The sequence below is a fragment of the Sordaria macrospora genome, chromosome 7 (genome assembly GCF_033870435.1).
Source record: "Sordaria macrospora chromosome 7, complete sequence".
NCBI lineage: Eukaryota > Fungi > Ascomycota > Sordariomycetes > Sordariales > Sordariaceae > Sordaria > Sordaria macrospora.
The window spans coordinates 1,267,456-1,284,456 of NC_089377.1; the positions used below are offsets into that span (position 1 = coordinate 1,267,456).

Here is a 17,001-nt window from a genome sequence, read left to right on the forward strand (position 1 = left end):
TATGCAAATGAAAAGTCCAGTTTTTGAGTGTTCATTAGCGGCAAGATCGGACTGTGGTTTGAAACCAACGAGCAAGTACCTCCCTGTGACGTCACCCACCCCTGTACTACACCACAGCCTACACGTACTGTTACAGTGTGTGATTCCATTCCCGTCCCTTTTCCTTAAACAACAAAAATTCTTAAAATCCGACACCTCCTATATACAAAGCCACCCACCTTGTGCGAGACGATAGACGCACATAATGGATAGTCCAAAACGATCGGAACCTCTACAACTACAAGTCAATCGTGAAACACAGCGAGAATCGACGGCACCACCCCACCATGTACTCCCTACGAGTGCCTTTCCAGCACGCCTGAAACCAAGCTCGGGATGGTCCTCTTATTTGAGCTATCTCCCATCATGGGATCCATCACCTGGCACGTCACGTCCTACGAACAACGCTGACACCAAGAGCGTAGCCGGCTTTCGGAATCCCTGGCCGAGCTGGTATAGACCAACAAAGTTCCAAGTCTGGGATCATCTTGGCTGGGGAGAGGATGAAGATCTATGCGTCGCCCTAGCCGCTTCACACCTACCTGACTCTGCTGTCACAGACAAGCTTCCAGAGAAGAACAAGCGACCACGCTTCAGCGACGTTAAGGACTGGCCTGATTCAGATGGTGCGAAAGCTGCACGGTTATTGCGCATCCAGAACCCCGATTTCTCTTTCGATTCCTCGACATCACCACATGCCAAAGTAACATGGCTAGGCCACGCCGGCGTCTTGGTTCAGTTACCGCCCCTCGATACCTCGAAAGGGTCTCGACCTATCCGCTGTCTCTTTGACCCCATATTCTCGATGCGATGCTCACCCAGTCAGAGAGCAGGACCCATCCGTGCTTATCCACCCCCATGCCGCGTCCAAGACCTGCCTCCGATCGATGCCGTCATGATCAGTCACAATCATTTTGACCATTTGGACTATGATACCATCATGGCCATCTGGGAGAGTAGCAAGGAAACCGTTCGTTTCTTCGTACCCTTGGGAAACCGTTCATGGTTCGTCGACTGTGGTATATCCGAGGAGCGAGTGACCGAGATGGACTGGTGGGATTCAGCTACTCTTTCTTTACGCCGAGAAGTGAGCTCTCCAGCTCAAAGTCTTGAGGTCTGGTGTACACCGGCTCAGCACAGCAGTGGAAGGGGAGGTAATGACGCAAACTGCACCCTCTGGTCAAGCTGGTATCTTCGCCGTCGGGATGCCAACGGTAGCACATACCGCATATTCTTTGCCGGAGACACGGGCTATCAGTTTCATGGTTCCCCAGATTGGCCTCCCAGTCCACCATCGGCAAACAACAAACAAAGGCCGAACACCCAGCCGAGTGATGATACGGAATACCCTCCATGTCCTGCTTTTGCCGAAATTGGGGACAGACTTGGGCCTCCAAACCTACTACTGCTCCCAGTCGCAGTTGGGTCAACGTACTCCTACCTCCGCAGCTTCGTTCCTTTACCAGACTGGATCAGCCCCTTCCCACGACACAGCGCGGGCATTACAGCGGGCATACACATGCCACCATGGGATGCGGTCCGCGTGTTTAAGCACATGACAGAGCTCCCGAATAAGGATGCGACCAGTGAAGGCGTAGGTGGGAGCTCAGATCAGGGGAAATTCTCGAACCCACACCCGCCGGTGGCGATAGCCATGCACTGGGGTACCTTTGTGACAGAAGGTGTTGAGGTTCTCAAGACTCTTGGGCAGCTCGAATGGGCTTGTCAGCAGCAGGGTGTGCACTTTGCCAGGTCTTTGCCCGTGCTAGGTAAAGAGAATGCACCTGTATTCGTTGCATTGAATCACGGACAATCCCTAGAGCCTTGATAATTAGGTAGTAGGTAGTCTGGAGTTTCTCCTCTTGCGAACAGCTGCTGTATTCCGATTCCACCACACTGCAGTTTGTCAACCCCTGTCTTCCATCATAAGGAAACAAACCCATGGTCCACCTTGACAAATTCCCAAGACGTCTTTTGCGTATGTATCGAATTCGCCGCGAGAAAGCTCTGATGCCCGTTCTCGAAAGCGGGGGTAGTCAGGGTACTAAAATTGAACCCAACCGGCATAAGACATACAGGCCTCCTCGGAAGGTCCACTCTCTTGAGCAGCGCATATCCCTCCTCCTCGTCTTTCTTTTTCCTGACACAGAACTGTTCAAGCACCGCAAACTCGGTGGAGCTCGCTTGGATAGCGACCGACTCCGACGTCTTGGTAGGCACGGCGCTGTTAAGCCACCGCCCTGTTGCTGCATTGCGAAAACCAAGCCAGCCGTCCGACTCCTGGCAATGCCAGTGCCAGTTGCAGATGCCCGCAAACGTCTTGGCTTGGGCCGAGTTGAGAACAGGCGGGTTGGGAAGTAGTTCGAGGGGAGTCGCCAGACGCAGGTGCTTCCCGACGATGATGAGCGCCTTGTTCTCGCCCCCGGACTTGTGGACTATGATGTAGGTCGAGCCAGGGCCGGGAGCGCAGTCTCGGATGATGTAGGGGATGTTGTTGCTGCGATGAAACGAGGATATCGATGAGGACGTTGGTGTCCTGAGATGTATCGTGGATGAGTCTGAGGTCATGGAGACGCTGTCGTCGGGGTCGATAGCGATGTCTTTTTCGTCGGGTTGGGAAAGGTCTGGTGTGGAAGCCATGATCCCAAATGCCATGACTCACGATATCTTTTGTCTGTCTTTGGTGAAAGATTGGTGGGCGAAAGGAAAAGTTTGTTTTAGAAGGTGAAAAGAAGAAGAAAGAGGCTGGAAAAGAACTTGAACGGCTTGTGAACGACTTGAACGAACTGAAGAACTATTGATATCAGAATGACGAGAAGAGGGGTTTCGCGATTTCGTTTGTTCTGCATATGGCGAATGCACGTCGGAGGCCCGATCAGTGACTGGTGACTGGTGAGGGGGAGGTCCACGACGGCAAACCTATTATGGGTTTGCGCGTTATGGGTAAACGAAACGCGACCAATCGATGAAGACTCCTGGAGAAATCGTACATATGTACAATCATGAAAAGAGCAGTCGTCGACGACATGCGGACTCCCGAAGCTGTGTTTGGCCGAGGCCGGCTTGGCGCTCAGACGAAATGGGTGTGCTGTTAACGTGTTATCTTGAGTGCTGCAAGATCAGCAGTGGATTTGATAGGGGACCATCTCATTGCTTTTACCACGTACTGATTTGTACAACTGAAGTGAGGATCGAAACTGCATTTTCTTCAGTCAGCGGGCACCGGATCTGTATCGAGGTAGCCTCTCCTTTTCCATTATACGATTTCCGGGTAAGAACTGTGCTGGGGAAAACGTTGGTGTCGTACATACAACGTCAAGCGGCCTGGCTTTGCTGCTTTTTGACGACCCGAATAGGTAAACGGCGACCTTGTTTCAGATAAAACGACCCTCTCTGACCACCTGTAGTTGGGACAAACTATTTCTATCAAGCACGTCTGCCACGCCTATATGTAGCAGGTGCACGGGGGATGCCCTACGCAGGCCGATATGGCACCGGGTAGAGGTAGTTGCGATGGGCTCACTCCTCCTGGGCATTAGATAACCCAACACATAGGGCCTGCTGGGTTCCGTGGACTTCTCCCTCTTCCGCTCCTCAATTGGGACGACATTTATGGCCAGGCATTGCCTTTATTACAGCCCCGCGTTGTCATTCCGCGCCAGTTTGTGTAAGTCATATCAGTCCGCAGTTGTCCTCTTCGTTGCGTCGCTTTTGAGTATAGTTGAGTCTCTGCTGGGTTATTGGTCGACTTTTTAGATTTTTAGGATGTTTCGGGCATATTCCAGGTTGCCGACCTTTTTTTTGTCGTCTACCAGCTTTGGAAAACGCTGTTTCAGATCGCAAGATGCCGTTCAAGGTGTGATTAGGGATGCGCTCCCTATCCCGTTGGCGATGGCTCCAAGAACGATCGCTAAAAATGGGACTCTCGGCCAATCGGAAAACCCTCACAGCTTAGTCCTCAGTCTCATATACCCTACATGAGATTTTGCTGAAGAAACGTGGGATCGCCATCCGGAGAAACCCCGTACCTGAATGAACACGCCCACCAAGATCCCTACACTTCAACACATCCCCGAATCATCAGGCGAGAACACCAGCATCGCAGTCCCAACAATACTGAAAGAGCAGTTGAGTAGGAGAAAGCGTATTATCACTGGCCAGTATTAGGCCTTTTTCTTGTGCAGAGTGCGGGTTTGACGACTGGAACTGCGGCTAACTGGCATTATCAGATACTTGCCTCCAAGCAACCGTTGAGCCACCATATTAAGCGATCTCGGATGTACCTACCAACCATCCATCATTCTCGACCAACCTGCCGCTATCTTCCTGTGGGACCAAGATTGCGGTGGACTGCAACACGGTGTTCAGCGTCACAATGGATGCCGGATTCTGAGTTGATGCCCCGTAGCTTATGGCTCAAAGTCCATGGAATTACTCCCGGCATCTTTGTGCTTACCAGTCTACCATAGAACTTTGGATGTACCTACCTTACCAACCATTCTCATCCTCGACCAACTTGCCGCGGTCTCCCTGTGAGAAGGATGCCACAATGAAAACGAGCCGCCCATCAACGTCATCAAGAATCTCGAATTCTCAGTTGGTGTCTCTGGTGTAAGCCTGGACTCCTCTATCCTTTGAGCAGCTTGTCCTGTTGACGCCCTCAACCGTCTAACTGCTACATGGCACCACGTCCAACCAGCCGTCTCCATCGTACTCCTGAGGAAAGAGAACTGCTGGTTTCAACATCAGCAACGGCACGCGAATCGCGATGTTGGTCTTTGGCCATGCTGTTTTCAGCTGTATTTGTCATGAAGCGCCTGTTTAGACAGAAGCGTCTGTCGACATGATGAAATTCACGTCTTGCTGTTGCGACTGACAAAGACAGATATGGCTGAAGTCTGGAAATGTCTTCCCCAACATTCACAACCAACACAAATGGAAAACAACGAGCCGCTGTTGATTGAAAGAAAGTATAGCACACGGGCAAACTATCGTGGTGGAGGTGGTGCAAATGAGGCGGCTCACTGTTTCGGAAGGAGACATCACTATTGTTCATCTTCTGGAGGATACACCCAACATCTTCCTGACAAGGCGAGGTGGCCATCCAACGTAACGCATTTTCATGGTAACTAATGGGACTTAAATACGCCTTCTCTTCCAGTCCCTATCGTCTTCAAAATCCCCAGACCATCAACCCCTACACACCCCACCGACTGGCAAATACTCTGTAAGAACACTACCATTCACAATTTGCTAGTTGATTTGGCACGTACATCACTCTTTACGTTCACTCCAACAGCCTAGACTATCCGAGTCCTTGGTATTTTCAGTCAAGTCACCGCAGCCATGGCAACGAGAATCGTTACAGTGCAACCTGAAATCGGGCCCCCGGCACCAGCACGCGCCGATGATCAGCATCTGAAGTTTACCCGTTTCCACGAACACGGAGCACCCAAGAAGGCGACTCCGGGTCAGCTTTTGTGGCCGGTCGTCCTGACGATTCAGCGTGAGGACCCGACCAAACGTGTCGATTTTGAAGTTGATGTCACATGGATCGCCGTGTCAGACTCGGGGACTGCAATGCCGCAGGTGCAACCCCAGGAAGTTGAAGGTGTCGTTGTCAAAAAGATCCTGGACCATGATCTGCCGCCAACGTGCCGGCTTGGCCACGGTACAACCGCGCAGGAATACAGATTTCCTCCCGGGACGACTCTCAACGACTCTCCGATAGTGCATGTCGTCATCCAAAACCTCAAGGCGCCCAGAAACGATGTGTATCCGCGTCAGGCGGATGCGGCTCCGACGTTCAGGCTGTTCATTCGGCTTTATGATGTCGTCCAGGATCAACAAGGACGGATGGTCCGGAACGTCTTTTTCAATACATGCCTTCGCTGTTCAGACAGCACTTTCTGGGGGACGCTCGCCGTTGGCGCTGGCACCCACACTCTGCTGCAGTATCCAGGGAATGCCTTCCCCCCCCCGTTCCGCGGTCCCAACGACACCGTTGATGATTCCCAGCCGCCCAAGTTGAAGATGAGTACGTACCTTCTACCTAATAATTTCCATACTTTGGTTCATCTTTCCGCGTTTTCCATAATTAGCAGTATGCTTCTGGGAAGCAACTCATTCGTAGTTCTAATCAATACTGACCAAGCTACTTGAACAGGCCCCTGGCACGCATGGTTTCTGGTGCACTTAAAAGCGGCGGAAAAGATCGGAGACTATGAAAAGGAACTTTAGACCCGGACCTACAGGGCCTGGCAACTCTACATGTATCGCTCCCAACACCCATCCAGGCTTGCGTTCGAGGTCAAGATATCTCCGCAACAGGTTAAGCCGGTGAGAGAGTTGGTACGTGGAAAAAGGTGGCATCATGGGCATTAACTTCCTGGCAGAGTTAGGTCTAGCTAGGTCTATGGAAACGGAAGACAACGCAATCGAGCTAGATTAGAAGCGAGAATTTTGGAGAAACGGGGAGAAAGGAGAGAAGGAACCGGAAGGCAACACAAGCGCAAGGATCTCGTATTGTTTTTTTTTTTTTCCTTTGGCAGGGAGGATGGATGCCATTCAAGGGGAACCCCTTTTTTTTATCTTTTTTTTTTATTGAGATCTAGCTAATCTCGAGTGCCGCTCATTTACACCGAACCGACACAAGGATTTGGAATTTCTTTCATTCAACGTCCATCTAGTAGCGTGAATGTAATTAATAGAGTGACTGTGACCAGTATGTTGGGTTCGAGACTTCCAGATCCTGTCTTCGCTGTAGAGGTAGGTACAAAGAAAGCAATATACAACGGTGGAAATTACCAAACCCAAGGAGAATCCAACAACACCTTATGTAGTAGGTAGGTATCAATACTCTTGTAGAAAAGGATACTTGTATGTCAATGCTGAACAGCTATTTGGGTAGTATACATCTTAGATGAATACTCTTGGTTTCTTGTGTCGAATTATTTCCTTTCCGGATAAATCAACGAATTTCGTTGGGGCAGTGGGCTCAGGTGAAACAGTGGTGAGCTTTGCAATAAGCTTGAGAATCTGAAAGACGACAGGAGCTTGGTTAGCGCCGTGCTTGACTTGTTGATGTGAGAAAAAGCAGCGGAAATTGCATGGATGATGGAGGTAGCTTACAAGCTCGCAGTCTTCTCTCAGGGACGCAAGACCTTCATCGTTGACAAGCTTTGCGCTGTCAAATTTAGGCACGGGTAAGAAGTTCCCCGGAGCGCGTTTTTGGCACGCATGTGGGCCATGAGTTGCCAGGGTGATGGTCGTGCTCATTCTGAGAAACATGAGACTGGAGAGAGAGACGAGTATGGATCTCAGGATATCGGATCGTACATGACCGGTCCCGGCTCCCTTCAGCCCAGCGCAAGCCTCCTTGTTGAACCCAAGGACGCAGTTGAAGAGAGATTCCAACTGAAGCCGCTGAACGTTGATCAACTGGTTATACGCGCTCCATTGTGCCGGACCAAAATCCAAGTCTATATCCCGACTAATGATTTCATCTAGCAAGCTTGTGGAGCAGACCGGAAGACTGAACTGGCGAAGCACGCTTTCTGCATCGTCGACGACTTTGGCGTGGAGATGGCCGGATCCGGTATTCGAGGCTTGCTTCGTTTCGGACGTCATTTTGGAAGATGGAAACCGCGAAGCAATGTTTGAAGACAGAGAGAACGAATAATGTACCTAGTGAAGTGTGATTTTAGGAGAAAGGTTGTGCAGCGAGGAGGACCGACAGGAGAGCTGAAGAAGAGTTGATGTCAACCACAGCAAGAGATAATTTTTATACGTCCGAGCCTTGTATCCCTCCTGGTCTATGACCTTTCCCATGAATGGCTTGCATCAGTGGCACTGCCCATCAAAGGTAGTAGGCGTCTAAAAGATGAGTGTCACCGACGTCTGCTGTCCATGGGATGGTTTCGGGTGTTGGGTTGGTGTTCAATTGCAGCGCCCCACCGTCTGCTTCCCATTATGGGTAGCTTGTGTGATATCATTGGTCAGATGCGCTAGCACATTGCATTTCCGCATGTTCGTGGTTTCGTAAGGCACAAGAGGTTGGCGAAGAAGGGAAGTGCATTCTTGACCTTTTCTCTGCATACTCTGTCTCCCATCTTCCTCTTTCCAGATCACATAATTTTCCGCTACTCTAATCCTTTTCTCCTGCGAACTGTCCTCCGAATGTGACAGATGTGCAATGCCCTGGAAGTTCTCATCGTCTAGCGGGTACCAAGGCCTCTTCGGGCTTCGGGGAAGGGGATTCGGTGAACTTGGTGATAAGATGGAGAATCTGGGTTGCGTGCTTGTCAGGATTGATGTCCGGGGAGGGATGAAGGATGCCCGTGAGCTGGAGGGTAACAGATTGACTTACCACTTCGCAATCGGCTTTGAGGTTTGTAATGCCTTCGTTCGCCACAAGCTGCGCCGCCAGTTCTTTGTTTCCCTCGTGCCGGGCATAGTTGTATGTACCAAGTGTTGCCATCGTGATTGTCGTACTTGTCCTGACGAAGATCAGGCTAGCTAATGACAGCAGTATTGATTTGAGTAATACTGCTCGGCGGCCCCAGCGTAACGAGTAGACTTCCCAGCCTTCGCAGGATTTCTCGTCGAGGCCATGGATGGTGTCAAATAGTGTTTTTAGCTGGAAACAATGTACGTTGGTCATTTGATGGTAGGTACTCCACTCCACCGGAGCAGTTTTCACTCTCGTTAGCCTGTCGGCAATCTTTTGCATTAGGTCGGCGGACACGGTTGGAGTGTTGAACTGCCGCATTATCTTCTCTGTGTCGTCGAGGATCTGAGCATGAACCTGATTGGACACAGTGTCCCCGGTTTTAGGGCCATGTTGACGAGAGACTTGAGGGGGTGCAGCTGAGGAATTGACGCAGAGGCATAAGCAACAACTGGTGGTTGGTGTTAAATGTTGTCGAGTTAAGAGGAAACGACCAAAATGTCTGTGTTGCTGAATACGGAGAATATCGTCAGATGAGTTGAAGGGAACGCAAAGAGGAAGTTTTTGAAGAAACACGAAAATTTGACAAGACGGTTATTATATTAGAGTGGAGATTCCTGTGGCGGAAAGGAGCGTAATTGAGCCTCAAAGGCTGTTTCCATTTGAAAGTCATGCCGTTCCGATTGTCGATACGTGGCCAAGCATCTGTGCTGAGGGCCCCTACCCGTCAGTTTGCTCTGTTGTTATCCTTCCGTGCCTGCCCTGGGTCTCCCTTCTATCCTGAATTGCAAACGACCACTTTTGGTTGATTGGATCATGATGGGCCTCATGCTTGAGCACCACTCCCCTAAAGTTCAATGATCTCTTTGCCGATCCATCCTCACGATTCATTCATACCATGGAACTTTCAGTTATACAAAAACATGATATTCCAAGACGCTAATACCAGCATGAACAAAACCAAACGCCTTGCCAGTTGACAACAGCTCATCCATATTTTACAATTCCCCATATGCACATTACGAACAAGTAAAATCATGAATAACTCCCCCACCGCCCTACATCCCACCCATAAGCAAGCCTAAACCCGCGCATTAATCTTCTCATCCCTCTCCACCTGCGGCTGCATCTCTCCGCTCCCATTCCCATACCTGCCCAACCCATCGGACCCCTTCTTCTCCATAGCATGACTAGGCCGTCCACTGCTTCCAACATGAGTCCTATCATCATCAGAGTGCAACGCGTTGTTGTTGTTGTGATGATGGAAGTACTCATCATCGCGCTCCATTCTCGTGATGTAACCAGGCGGCATCCACTTGCGTGAGTTCCACGGCTTGATGCCCGGCTCGCTGTACATGAGGTCGACGTTCTCGAGACTGAGGGAGACGGACTCGTAGAGGAAGAACCAAACGAGTGCAGCGCCAAGGAGGTTGGTGCCGGCGAAGACGTAGCCGTAGGAGTAGCCGATGCCATCGGTGGCCAGGGGGGTGAGGAAGGAGATCATGACTGGAGGAATTTAGAGTTAGAAAAAAGAAGAATTTGGGAAAAGGGTGAGAGGAGGGACGACTTACAGTTTCCAAGCCAGTTACCAGCCGTGGCAAGCGAAGCCTGCTTGGCGCGAGTGCGCAGAGGGAAGGTCTCGCCGATGACGACCCACGCGATGGGACCCCAAGTGCAAGCAAAGGAAGCGATGAACAGCGCAGCGGCGACTATCATGACGATGCCCGAAGTCTTGTTGTTCTCCGGTTCAAGAGCGGTGCCCATGGAAGCGAACACGGCCAACCAGACCGCTTGCCAAATGGCACCGATAAAGAGCGGCCATCTGCGTCCGAAGCGCTCGACGACCCAGAGACCGAAAACCGTACAGACGACGTTGACAGCGCCGAGAATGAGCTGCGTCTGGATGGGATCGTCGATACCGGCGGACTCGAAGATGGTGGCGCCGTAGTAGAAGAAGTAGTTGATGCCGGTCCACTGCTGCAGGAAGTGGATGCCGATACCCAGGAATGTGCGGTAGACCTGCTTGGGAACACCGTTCTTCTTCGGGATGAAACATTCCTTCCAGGTGCCCACGGCCGCAGTCCGTTCCTTCTCCAAATTCTCGCGCATCTCATTCATGTCATCCTCCACCAGCTCATTGTGTGGATCATGCTTCATGCCTCTCAACCTGGCCATCGACATGCGCGCTCCCTCCCAGTTATCCCTACCCGCCAACCATCTCGGGCTTTCGGGGACCAACAAGACACCCAGACCAAGCGGGATAGAGAAGAAAATACCCAAGCCGATGACAATACGCCAGGAAGCATCCTGCTCCTGGATCTCTCGCACGCCGTAGTTGACGATGTTGGCGATCAGAATGCCCATAGTAATGAGCAACTGATATGAAGCGACGACGGCGCCGCGAATCTCGCGCGGGGAGCACTCGGACTGGAACATGGGCACGCCGACGGAGAGGTTGCCGACGCCGAGACCGGCAGCGAAGCGGCCCATCATCATGTGCACCCATGAGTTCATGGCGGTGATTTGGATGATGTTGCCGATGATGAATAGGCCCACGCCAAAGGTTAGTGATTTGCGGCGGCCCCACCAGTCAGCAGTGCTGTGAGTGGGTGGTCAGAACGGTTCACTGATTGAGTGTTTGCTTTGGCGATGAGGAAACTCACTATGATGCAGTCAAAGCTCCGATAAGTGTGCCGATACTCATAAGTGATACTACCAGTGACTGGATGATAGACGTGAAGTTCTTGATTCCATCGTCGCCCATGGTCTGACCGAACCTGTTCCTGAAATCGGTGAACAGGAGCATGCCCGAGATCTGGCCGGTGTCATAACCGAATAGGAAGCCTCCTATCGCGGTGACGGCACCGAGAAGGATGGCTTCAACACCGATGTCGGCGCCATTGACCTTGATTGACCTAGTAATTGATGAGTGTCAGTCAGTAATTGTTCAGTGAAATCTCCCGGTCAACTGTATGTGAGCTTACTTCTTCCCCAGAACCATGATGGGCTCTTCCTGATGAGGATGATGGGGTTATACACTGCCTGGTAGTATAATACTCTTTAATGGATCGATCACCTCGGTGGTAGCCAAGGTTAAAGTGTAAGCCAAACAATTCACACATAAGAGAGAAAATGTGAAAGTTGAATGGCGTGAAAACAGTGAGAAAGGGGTCTCCATCGTGCGGGTTCCTGATCGACTATATGAAGAACTTTCTTTCGCGGGGGAATCGACTCCTGGAGAACCTGCCATCGATCATCGTCATATCCACATTGCCCAGCTGCCCAGTCGGTCCTTTCTTCTAGCTTACTGTTTCTCTTCAGAAACATCGCACTTGTGAGGTTGATCAATCCATATGATGTCACAGTCGGTCCTATAGGCCCTGGTCATAACAAAGCCGCAACTAGGGTCCCTTTCCTCTTTGGGCATGGTTCTTACCACTGTGTGGTATGCCGTTGACCGGCTTGGCTGTCGTTGGTTGAAATTTTTTCCTTAGGTAAGGGGATAAGGAAACAAGAGATTGGCGTCCCGTCCCATAAAGCGCAGCATACAGTACATACGCCGCGCAGTCTGCAAGAAGAATACTGTAACACCCCATGGGGAATTTCCTTTGTGGAAAAGATGGAGAGGTGGAAATACCCCAGAAAAAAAAAAAAACATGGAACGGCTCGTGGCTCTGTCGTTTCTTCATTCCATGCGGCGCGGCGTCTGGGGCGTCCAATCATGCCTGCTAAGGCTGCTGGTTGTGACGTAACATGGCGCTGTCTTGGGTTTGGAGAATCCGGGGAGCTGTTTTTTCCGCCTCTCGGCGTCTGTCATTGTAGGCTGGTTGGCTGTCCAGACAATCAATTCAACTCGATATTGGAAGTCTGTATGTAAAGAAGGGTCAGTGAATGGAAGAAGGCGAAGAGAATATGCATTGAAGCCAGTACATCTTTTGGTCATGCGACCCTTTTCCGCAATCATCGGCGATGGTTGGGTGGTAAGCGGTGACGATGATGATGATGTTGGCGTCAAATTGACGAGTCCCTGCATGAGCTGTCAGGCTGTCCAAGTTGCAAAGGGTCCAGGCTGTTCCCGCTTTGGGTTGGACGAGATTTTGACTGCTTTCAAAATATGGGCGTCTGGTTGTCAAGTGCGTTCAACGTACTGATCGCATCTCAGGGTGATGAAGAAGGAAGGTTGGCACCTCGGGAGCGAGCGATGATCGGGAAAATGATTGATCGGACGGATGCTTGTTTGGTTGAAGAGGAAAAGGCTCGCCAGACAAGTTAGAATAACCAAGTCTTTCAAAGGAAAATAGAGGTTGGATGCACATTCCAAACATTACAAAGTGCAATTGGCGACAAAACGAGAATAAACGGAAGGAAGTGATGCATCGTCGCTGCCAGCGATGTCGGCAGTCGGGTTGTTCAAGCGCACCCACGGACCATGACCCCACTATTTGGATGACAGTTATAATCCCTAAAGCAGTACCAATATTCCAACAAATGGCAGCTTACGCTGCCCGGCTAGCTCAATCGGTAGAGCGTGAGACTCTTAATCTCAAGGTTGTGGGTTCGACCCCCACGTCGGGCTCAATTCCCGACGTTTCCAAACGTCCTCTCTTTTTACGATTTTGCACTTCATCGCTTTTTGAAGTCCATGCCCTTTTTGCGGGTTCTTTTCCTTTTCACCTCTTAATTTTGTTTGTCATCCGGCGATCGCAGTCGAAATCAAAATGTCAACACACTTCGGCACGAGTGCGGCGTATAAACCCATTCCTCCGTAGAGTCATCGGCGAGAAAGTCCGAGCCGAATGCCTTGCTAACCTAACCACTCGGACTCTCCTTCGAGATGTCAGAAAAAGCATCAGGAAACCCACCACAGACTATGCCGAGAAACATGAAGAATAAACTTGCTAACACAATCCATCACCGGCTCACTTCCGCCACCTGAATGAAGTTCTGCTCTTGCTGGAAAAAATGGCCCATCACTATCATCATCCCCAACAATGCTCTATACTCATGAACGTTCTCTTCACACTCCTCTTCGCATCCCTATCCTCCTCCCTTACCCCCAACGACAACCAAAACCATGCCACCCTCCTCCCCTTACCAAACCACATAATAACCCAATTCCCCAACCCCACCTGGCTAGAAAACATCGCTGTGCGATCAAATGGGGACCTTCTCACGGAATCTGCTCCCACAGCCAGCTTGCACCTCGTTTCCAACCTGGACCTAAATCACCATTCCTATTCTTCCAAGAGCAACGGCAGCGGTTCAACAACCAAAAGGAAAACCACCCATACCACCGCCAGCAACAGCAACAGCGACGCACACGAAACAACCCCGAAAATCAAGTCCATAACCCAGCTCACCCAAGCCCTCCTCCCCAACGGCGTAACCTCCCTACCTCCACCCGGTAACCCCAACACCGTCCTAATAGCCGATTCCTTCGCCGGCCTAGTCTGGTGTCTCGACATCCCATACGGGTGACTATGAAGTAGCCGTCAAGGTACCAGAGATGAGTGATATCCCCGCCAATACTTCCTCCGGCCTCTCCGGCTCCGGGGTGGTAGTAGGTGTAAATGGAATCAAGGTGTACCAAGGATATTTGTACCAGACGAATAGCGCTGCTGCGTGCCAGGATTGATCGGAACGGGTATCATGCGGAGAACGGTACTGCGGCTGTTGAGTTGGTAACATTTTGCTATTGATTCGGACGGGGTGGTGTGGGTGGCGACGAATTCGGGAATAAGTTTTTCGCTGTTGACATCAAGGGGAAAAGGTGACGTTGGTCCGCGGTGGAGAGACGGAGTTGACGTTTGCTGGGGACACGGCTGCTGCTTTTGGGAGAGGCGCGAGTGATCGGGGGATGCTATATGGGATTACGTGCGGTGGAGTGCGGACGCCGATTAATGAAACGGTTTCCGAGGAGAGGAACGTGGTTGCTGTTCATACTAGTGGTTTTCGGATGTAATTTGATGTGACACTGGATATAGTATGCGAAAAGAAGTATGTATATATGTAAATGAGAAGAGAGAAAATTACGCAGATCTAAGCGAAAGCCACTTTGATGACCTCGATATGGTTGTTGTTCGTAAAAGACACAACCAGTGTCTGGCCAGTGGGATCCAGGTACGGGTGCTGAACTCCAGCATAGACCAAGCCGCCTTTGATGGGTTCGCTCTTGTATACCTGGACATCCGGGGTCCATGGACCTTCGAGAGAGGTGGCCGTTCGCAAGTATACCTTGCCATCACCTGGATCAAATCTCGACGTTAGATATGGACACGGCATGGCCAACGTCCGGAGATGGGGAAAACTCACCAAAAGAAGACAAATGAGCCAGCACATAACACTGATAATACTCATTCCAAGCCACCTGTCCCTGACCAACCGCCCACCACACCGCCGTCTCCGCATCAAACTTGGTGAGAACCTCTGACTTCCATCCCTGCTGCCGACCCCAGAAGTACTCGTACTTGTCCAGATCGAAAGCGTCTTCTGCCTTGACCCTGGCAAGGTAGGCGTAGCCGGCGCCCGGCCATCCAGAAACGGAGTTCGGCGGGCCGCCCCAGATGTAAATGTGCTCCGAGCGTTCGTCGCGGTAGGCGCACTGGTCGCCGTATTTGGCGGTGGTGTTGGAATCCCACCAGAACCCTCTGTCGCCAAAGCGTTTTGTGACAGTGGGAGTGTCGTTGATAACCTCGACCTTGGCGACGCCGGCACCTACGAGGCCGCCGGTTTCGTTGCCGTTCTGTTGCGCTGTTAGTTAATGATGTTTTGTCTGAGATAAGCTTGCGGAGCCGAGGGTTACATACCACAAGGTAGTAAAGCGCAGCCGTAGCGTTCTCGGCATCCGTCTCGCAAAGACTCGTGCCGCCGAACCCGTACTGGTTCGTCTCGTCCCATTCCTCGTTGAACGGGATCAACTGATTCTGATGCGGAACGGGAGAGTCGTCGTTCAGGTTGAGATCGACCACCGTCAAGGGGTCATCAGTCAACAGGGAGACCGAGTCCCGAACCATGCCATGAAATCCGGGAGTGTCCTCCAGGAAGTTGGAAATCCCTGGGGCGCACCACATGGTGTCGCCAAAAACGGCATACCATTTCCCAGCAATCTCTCCGGTGAAGCCTAGATCGCGGTAACTGGCGCTGTTGTTGGCGACCTGGAAACCGAGTCTTTCGACGTTGCAGACATTGAGAGGAGACTCGCCCTCTGGTTGCGTGTTATCGATGTCGGGATGGTACGGCGGATGCTGATGGTGCCAGCTCGGGCTGCCGGGACCGGGGGGAGCTACCATACATTGTGCCGGGCGTGTTAGCAGCAAGATCAATGTAGCGACAAAGACCAGCGAAGTGTAGTGGTGGTGGAAAACATAAACAAGCATCTGATTTTCGTATCATTGGTCTCGTCGAAAGACGAAGTAGAAAATAACATGTAACATGGGTAAAAGCATCCATTCTTAAATCGTCGCCTGGTTTGGGTAGAAGGCGGATTTGGCCACTGATATGGTCATTGTCAAGCCATCCCATCCATGAGGGCGGGTTCATCGGAATCCAACTCGAACCACGACCAACAAAGAAAACTTGGCGGCTATTAACGAGTCAAGTATGTCCAACCATCTCGGCCAGACAGCGGTTTCGGTTGACAACGAAGGCATGCATGGCTTGCCGCCGAAGCTAAGTAACGAATGAAGCAACGAGGATGTATGTTGTTGGCCGGATAGGAAGTTACAGGAAAGACGTGTAAGTGTAAGTAGGGGTTGGCACTGAATGGGTGGCAATGGACCCTGAAGCAGCAGCTCAGGAACATGAAACGGAACGAACACGTCTGAAACGAAACCGAAGGTGCCGAAGAGGGTAAAGAAGAAACATGAGGAAGGGGATGGAGAGATGAGAATCAATGTTTTGAAATCGTTCGGTTCAGAAAGTAAGAATTGTAACATGTACCTTCACCACTTTGCATCTCACCTCCTTCATGCTCTTCTGATGGAGGAGGATGAGGATGTTCAGGAGCGGTCTCAAGGGACCTGCTGTTGTCATCCCCATCTCCCTGAAGAACCTTTTGCGATTCGTCCCTGATTTTTTGAAAGAAGCTTTTCATTGTGACTTGCAAATGAAAAAGATGATATAATGTGATAGATAAGTCAAGAGAAATCAATCAGGCGTCGAGAAAGACCAGCAGCAAACGTCAATAAAAAAAGGAATCGGTGTTTGTTGGTAAAAAGTAAAGGTAACACGACGGTCTTCCACTTGCAAGTCTTGCCATGGCTTTATAAACCCACCCGACGTTCGTTTGATCAACTCTGATCGTCGTTAGGTCCGTGGTGCGTGGGCGGGAGGGGAAGTCAAACTCGGCGATATGCATCCCAAAACTTCAGATTGTCAAGGCAGACGGAGCTGAAGTCTTGGGACGTCTTGGAAGCGATCCTCAATTCCTCAAACAAGATGTCACGGGCGGAGAAAACCCCGCCAATTCTCCACGGTCGGTCGGGTACGCGGCTGCAGACGGCACCCGACTGCAC

The 17,001-nt window shown here is 51.0% G+C and overlaps 7 protein-coding genes and 1 non-coding gene across 8 annotated transcripts; 4 read left to right on the forward strand and 4 right to left on the reverse strand.

Annotated features, from left to right (window-relative positions):
• Positions 1–169: 169 nt before the first annotated feature.
• On the forward strand, positions 170–1,867 carry SMAC4_12933 (uncharacterized protein; the record flags this gene model as incomplete). Its single annotated transcript, XM_066091168.1, has 1 exon — positions 170–1,867. The coding sequence occupies exon 1, from the start codon at positions 245–247 to the stop codon at positions 1,865–1,867; it is 1,623 nt and encodes a 540-aa protein (XP_065947707.1). The 5' UTR covers positions 170–244.
• A 95-nt stretch (positions 1,868–1,962) lies between these two features.
• On the reverse strand, positions 1,963–2,694 carry SMAC4_03347 (uncharacterized protein; the record flags this gene model as incomplete). The annotated part of the gene is made up of 1 exon (XM_003352981.2): positions 1,963–2,694. The coding sequence occupies one exon, from the start codon at positions 2,692–2,694 to the stop codon at positions 1,963–1,965; it is 732 nt and encodes a 243-aa protein (XP_003353029.2).
• A 2,691-nt stretch (positions 2,695–5,385) lies between these two features.
• Positions 5,386–6,279, forward strand: SMAC4_03346 (uncharacterized protein; the record flags this gene model as incomplete). Its single annotated transcript, XM_003352980.1, has 2 exons — positions 5,386–6,076; positions 6,206–6,279. 2 exons carry the CDS (start codon positions 5,386–5,388, stop codon positions 6,277–6,279), a joined length of 765 nt encoding a protein of 254 aa, XP_003353028.1.
• Positions 6,280–6,957: 678 nt separating this feature from the next.
• Positions 6,958–7,668, reverse strand: SMAC4_03345 (uncharacterized protein; the record flags this gene model as incomplete). The annotated part of the gene is made up of 2 exons (XM_003352979.1): positions 6,958–7,077; positions 7,171–7,668. 2 exons carry the CDS (start codon positions 7,666–7,668, stop codon positions 6,958–6,960), a joined length of 618 nt encoding a protein of 205 aa, XP_003353027.1.
• Positions 7,669–9,569: 1,901 nt separating this feature from the next.
• On the reverse strand, positions 9,570–11,489 carry SMAC4_03344 (uncharacterized protein; the record flags this gene model as incomplete). Its single annotated transcript, XM_003352978.1, has 4 exons — positions 9,570–9,994; positions 10,060–11,087; positions 11,152–11,403; positions 11,473–11,489. The coding sequence occupies 4 exons, from the start codon at positions 11,487–11,489 to the stop codon at positions 9,570–9,572; spliced, it is 1,722 nt and encodes a 573-aa protein (XP_003353026.1).
• A 1,502-nt stretch (positions 11,490–12,991) lies between these two features.
• On the forward strand, positions 12,992–13,064 carry SMAC4_14072. Its single transcript has one exon. It is a non-coding gene; the product is annotated as a tRNA-Lys (tRNA).
• A 386-nt stretch (positions 13,065–13,450) lies between these two features.
• On the forward strand, positions 13,451–13,966 carry SMAC4_03343 (uncharacterized protein; the record flags this gene model as incomplete). Its single annotated transcript, XM_003352977.1, has 1 exon — positions 13,451–13,966. One exon carries the CDS (start codon positions 13,451–13,453, stop codon positions 13,964–13,966), a length of 516 nt encoding a protein of 171 aa, XP_003353025.1.
• Positions 13,967–14,339: 373 nt separating this feature from the next.
• On the reverse strand, positions 14,340–16,880 carry SMAC4_03342 (uncharacterized protein). Its single transcript, XM_003352976.2, has 4 exons — positions 16,421–16,880; positions 15,295–15,770; positions 14,801–15,230; positions 14,340–14,733 (listed from the first exon to the last, which is right to left on the reverse strand). Exons 1-4 carry the CDS (start codon positions 16,578–16,580, stop codon positions 14,528–14,530), a joined length of 1,272 nt encoding a protein of 423 aa, XP_003353024.2. The 5' UTR covers positions 16,581–16,880; the 3' UTR covers positions 14,340–14,527.
• Positions 16,881–17,001: the final 121 nt, after the last annotated feature.

Excerpts from the sequence above, each read along its gene's own strand:
- SMAC4_03342 (XM_003352976.2), bottom strand. The coding sequence starts at position 16,580 with ATGAAAAGCTTCTTTCAAAAAATCAGGGACGAATCGCAAAAGGTTCTT. Across the intron at positions 15,231-15,294 it reads CTGCGCTTTACTACCTTGTG|AACGGCAACGAAACCGGCGG; the intron begins GTATGTAACCCT and ends ACAGCGCAACAG. Across the intron at positions 14,734-14,800 it reads GGCTCATTTGTCTTCTTTTG|GTGATGGCAAGGTATACTTG; the intron begins GTGAGTTTTCCC and ends GATTTGATCCAG.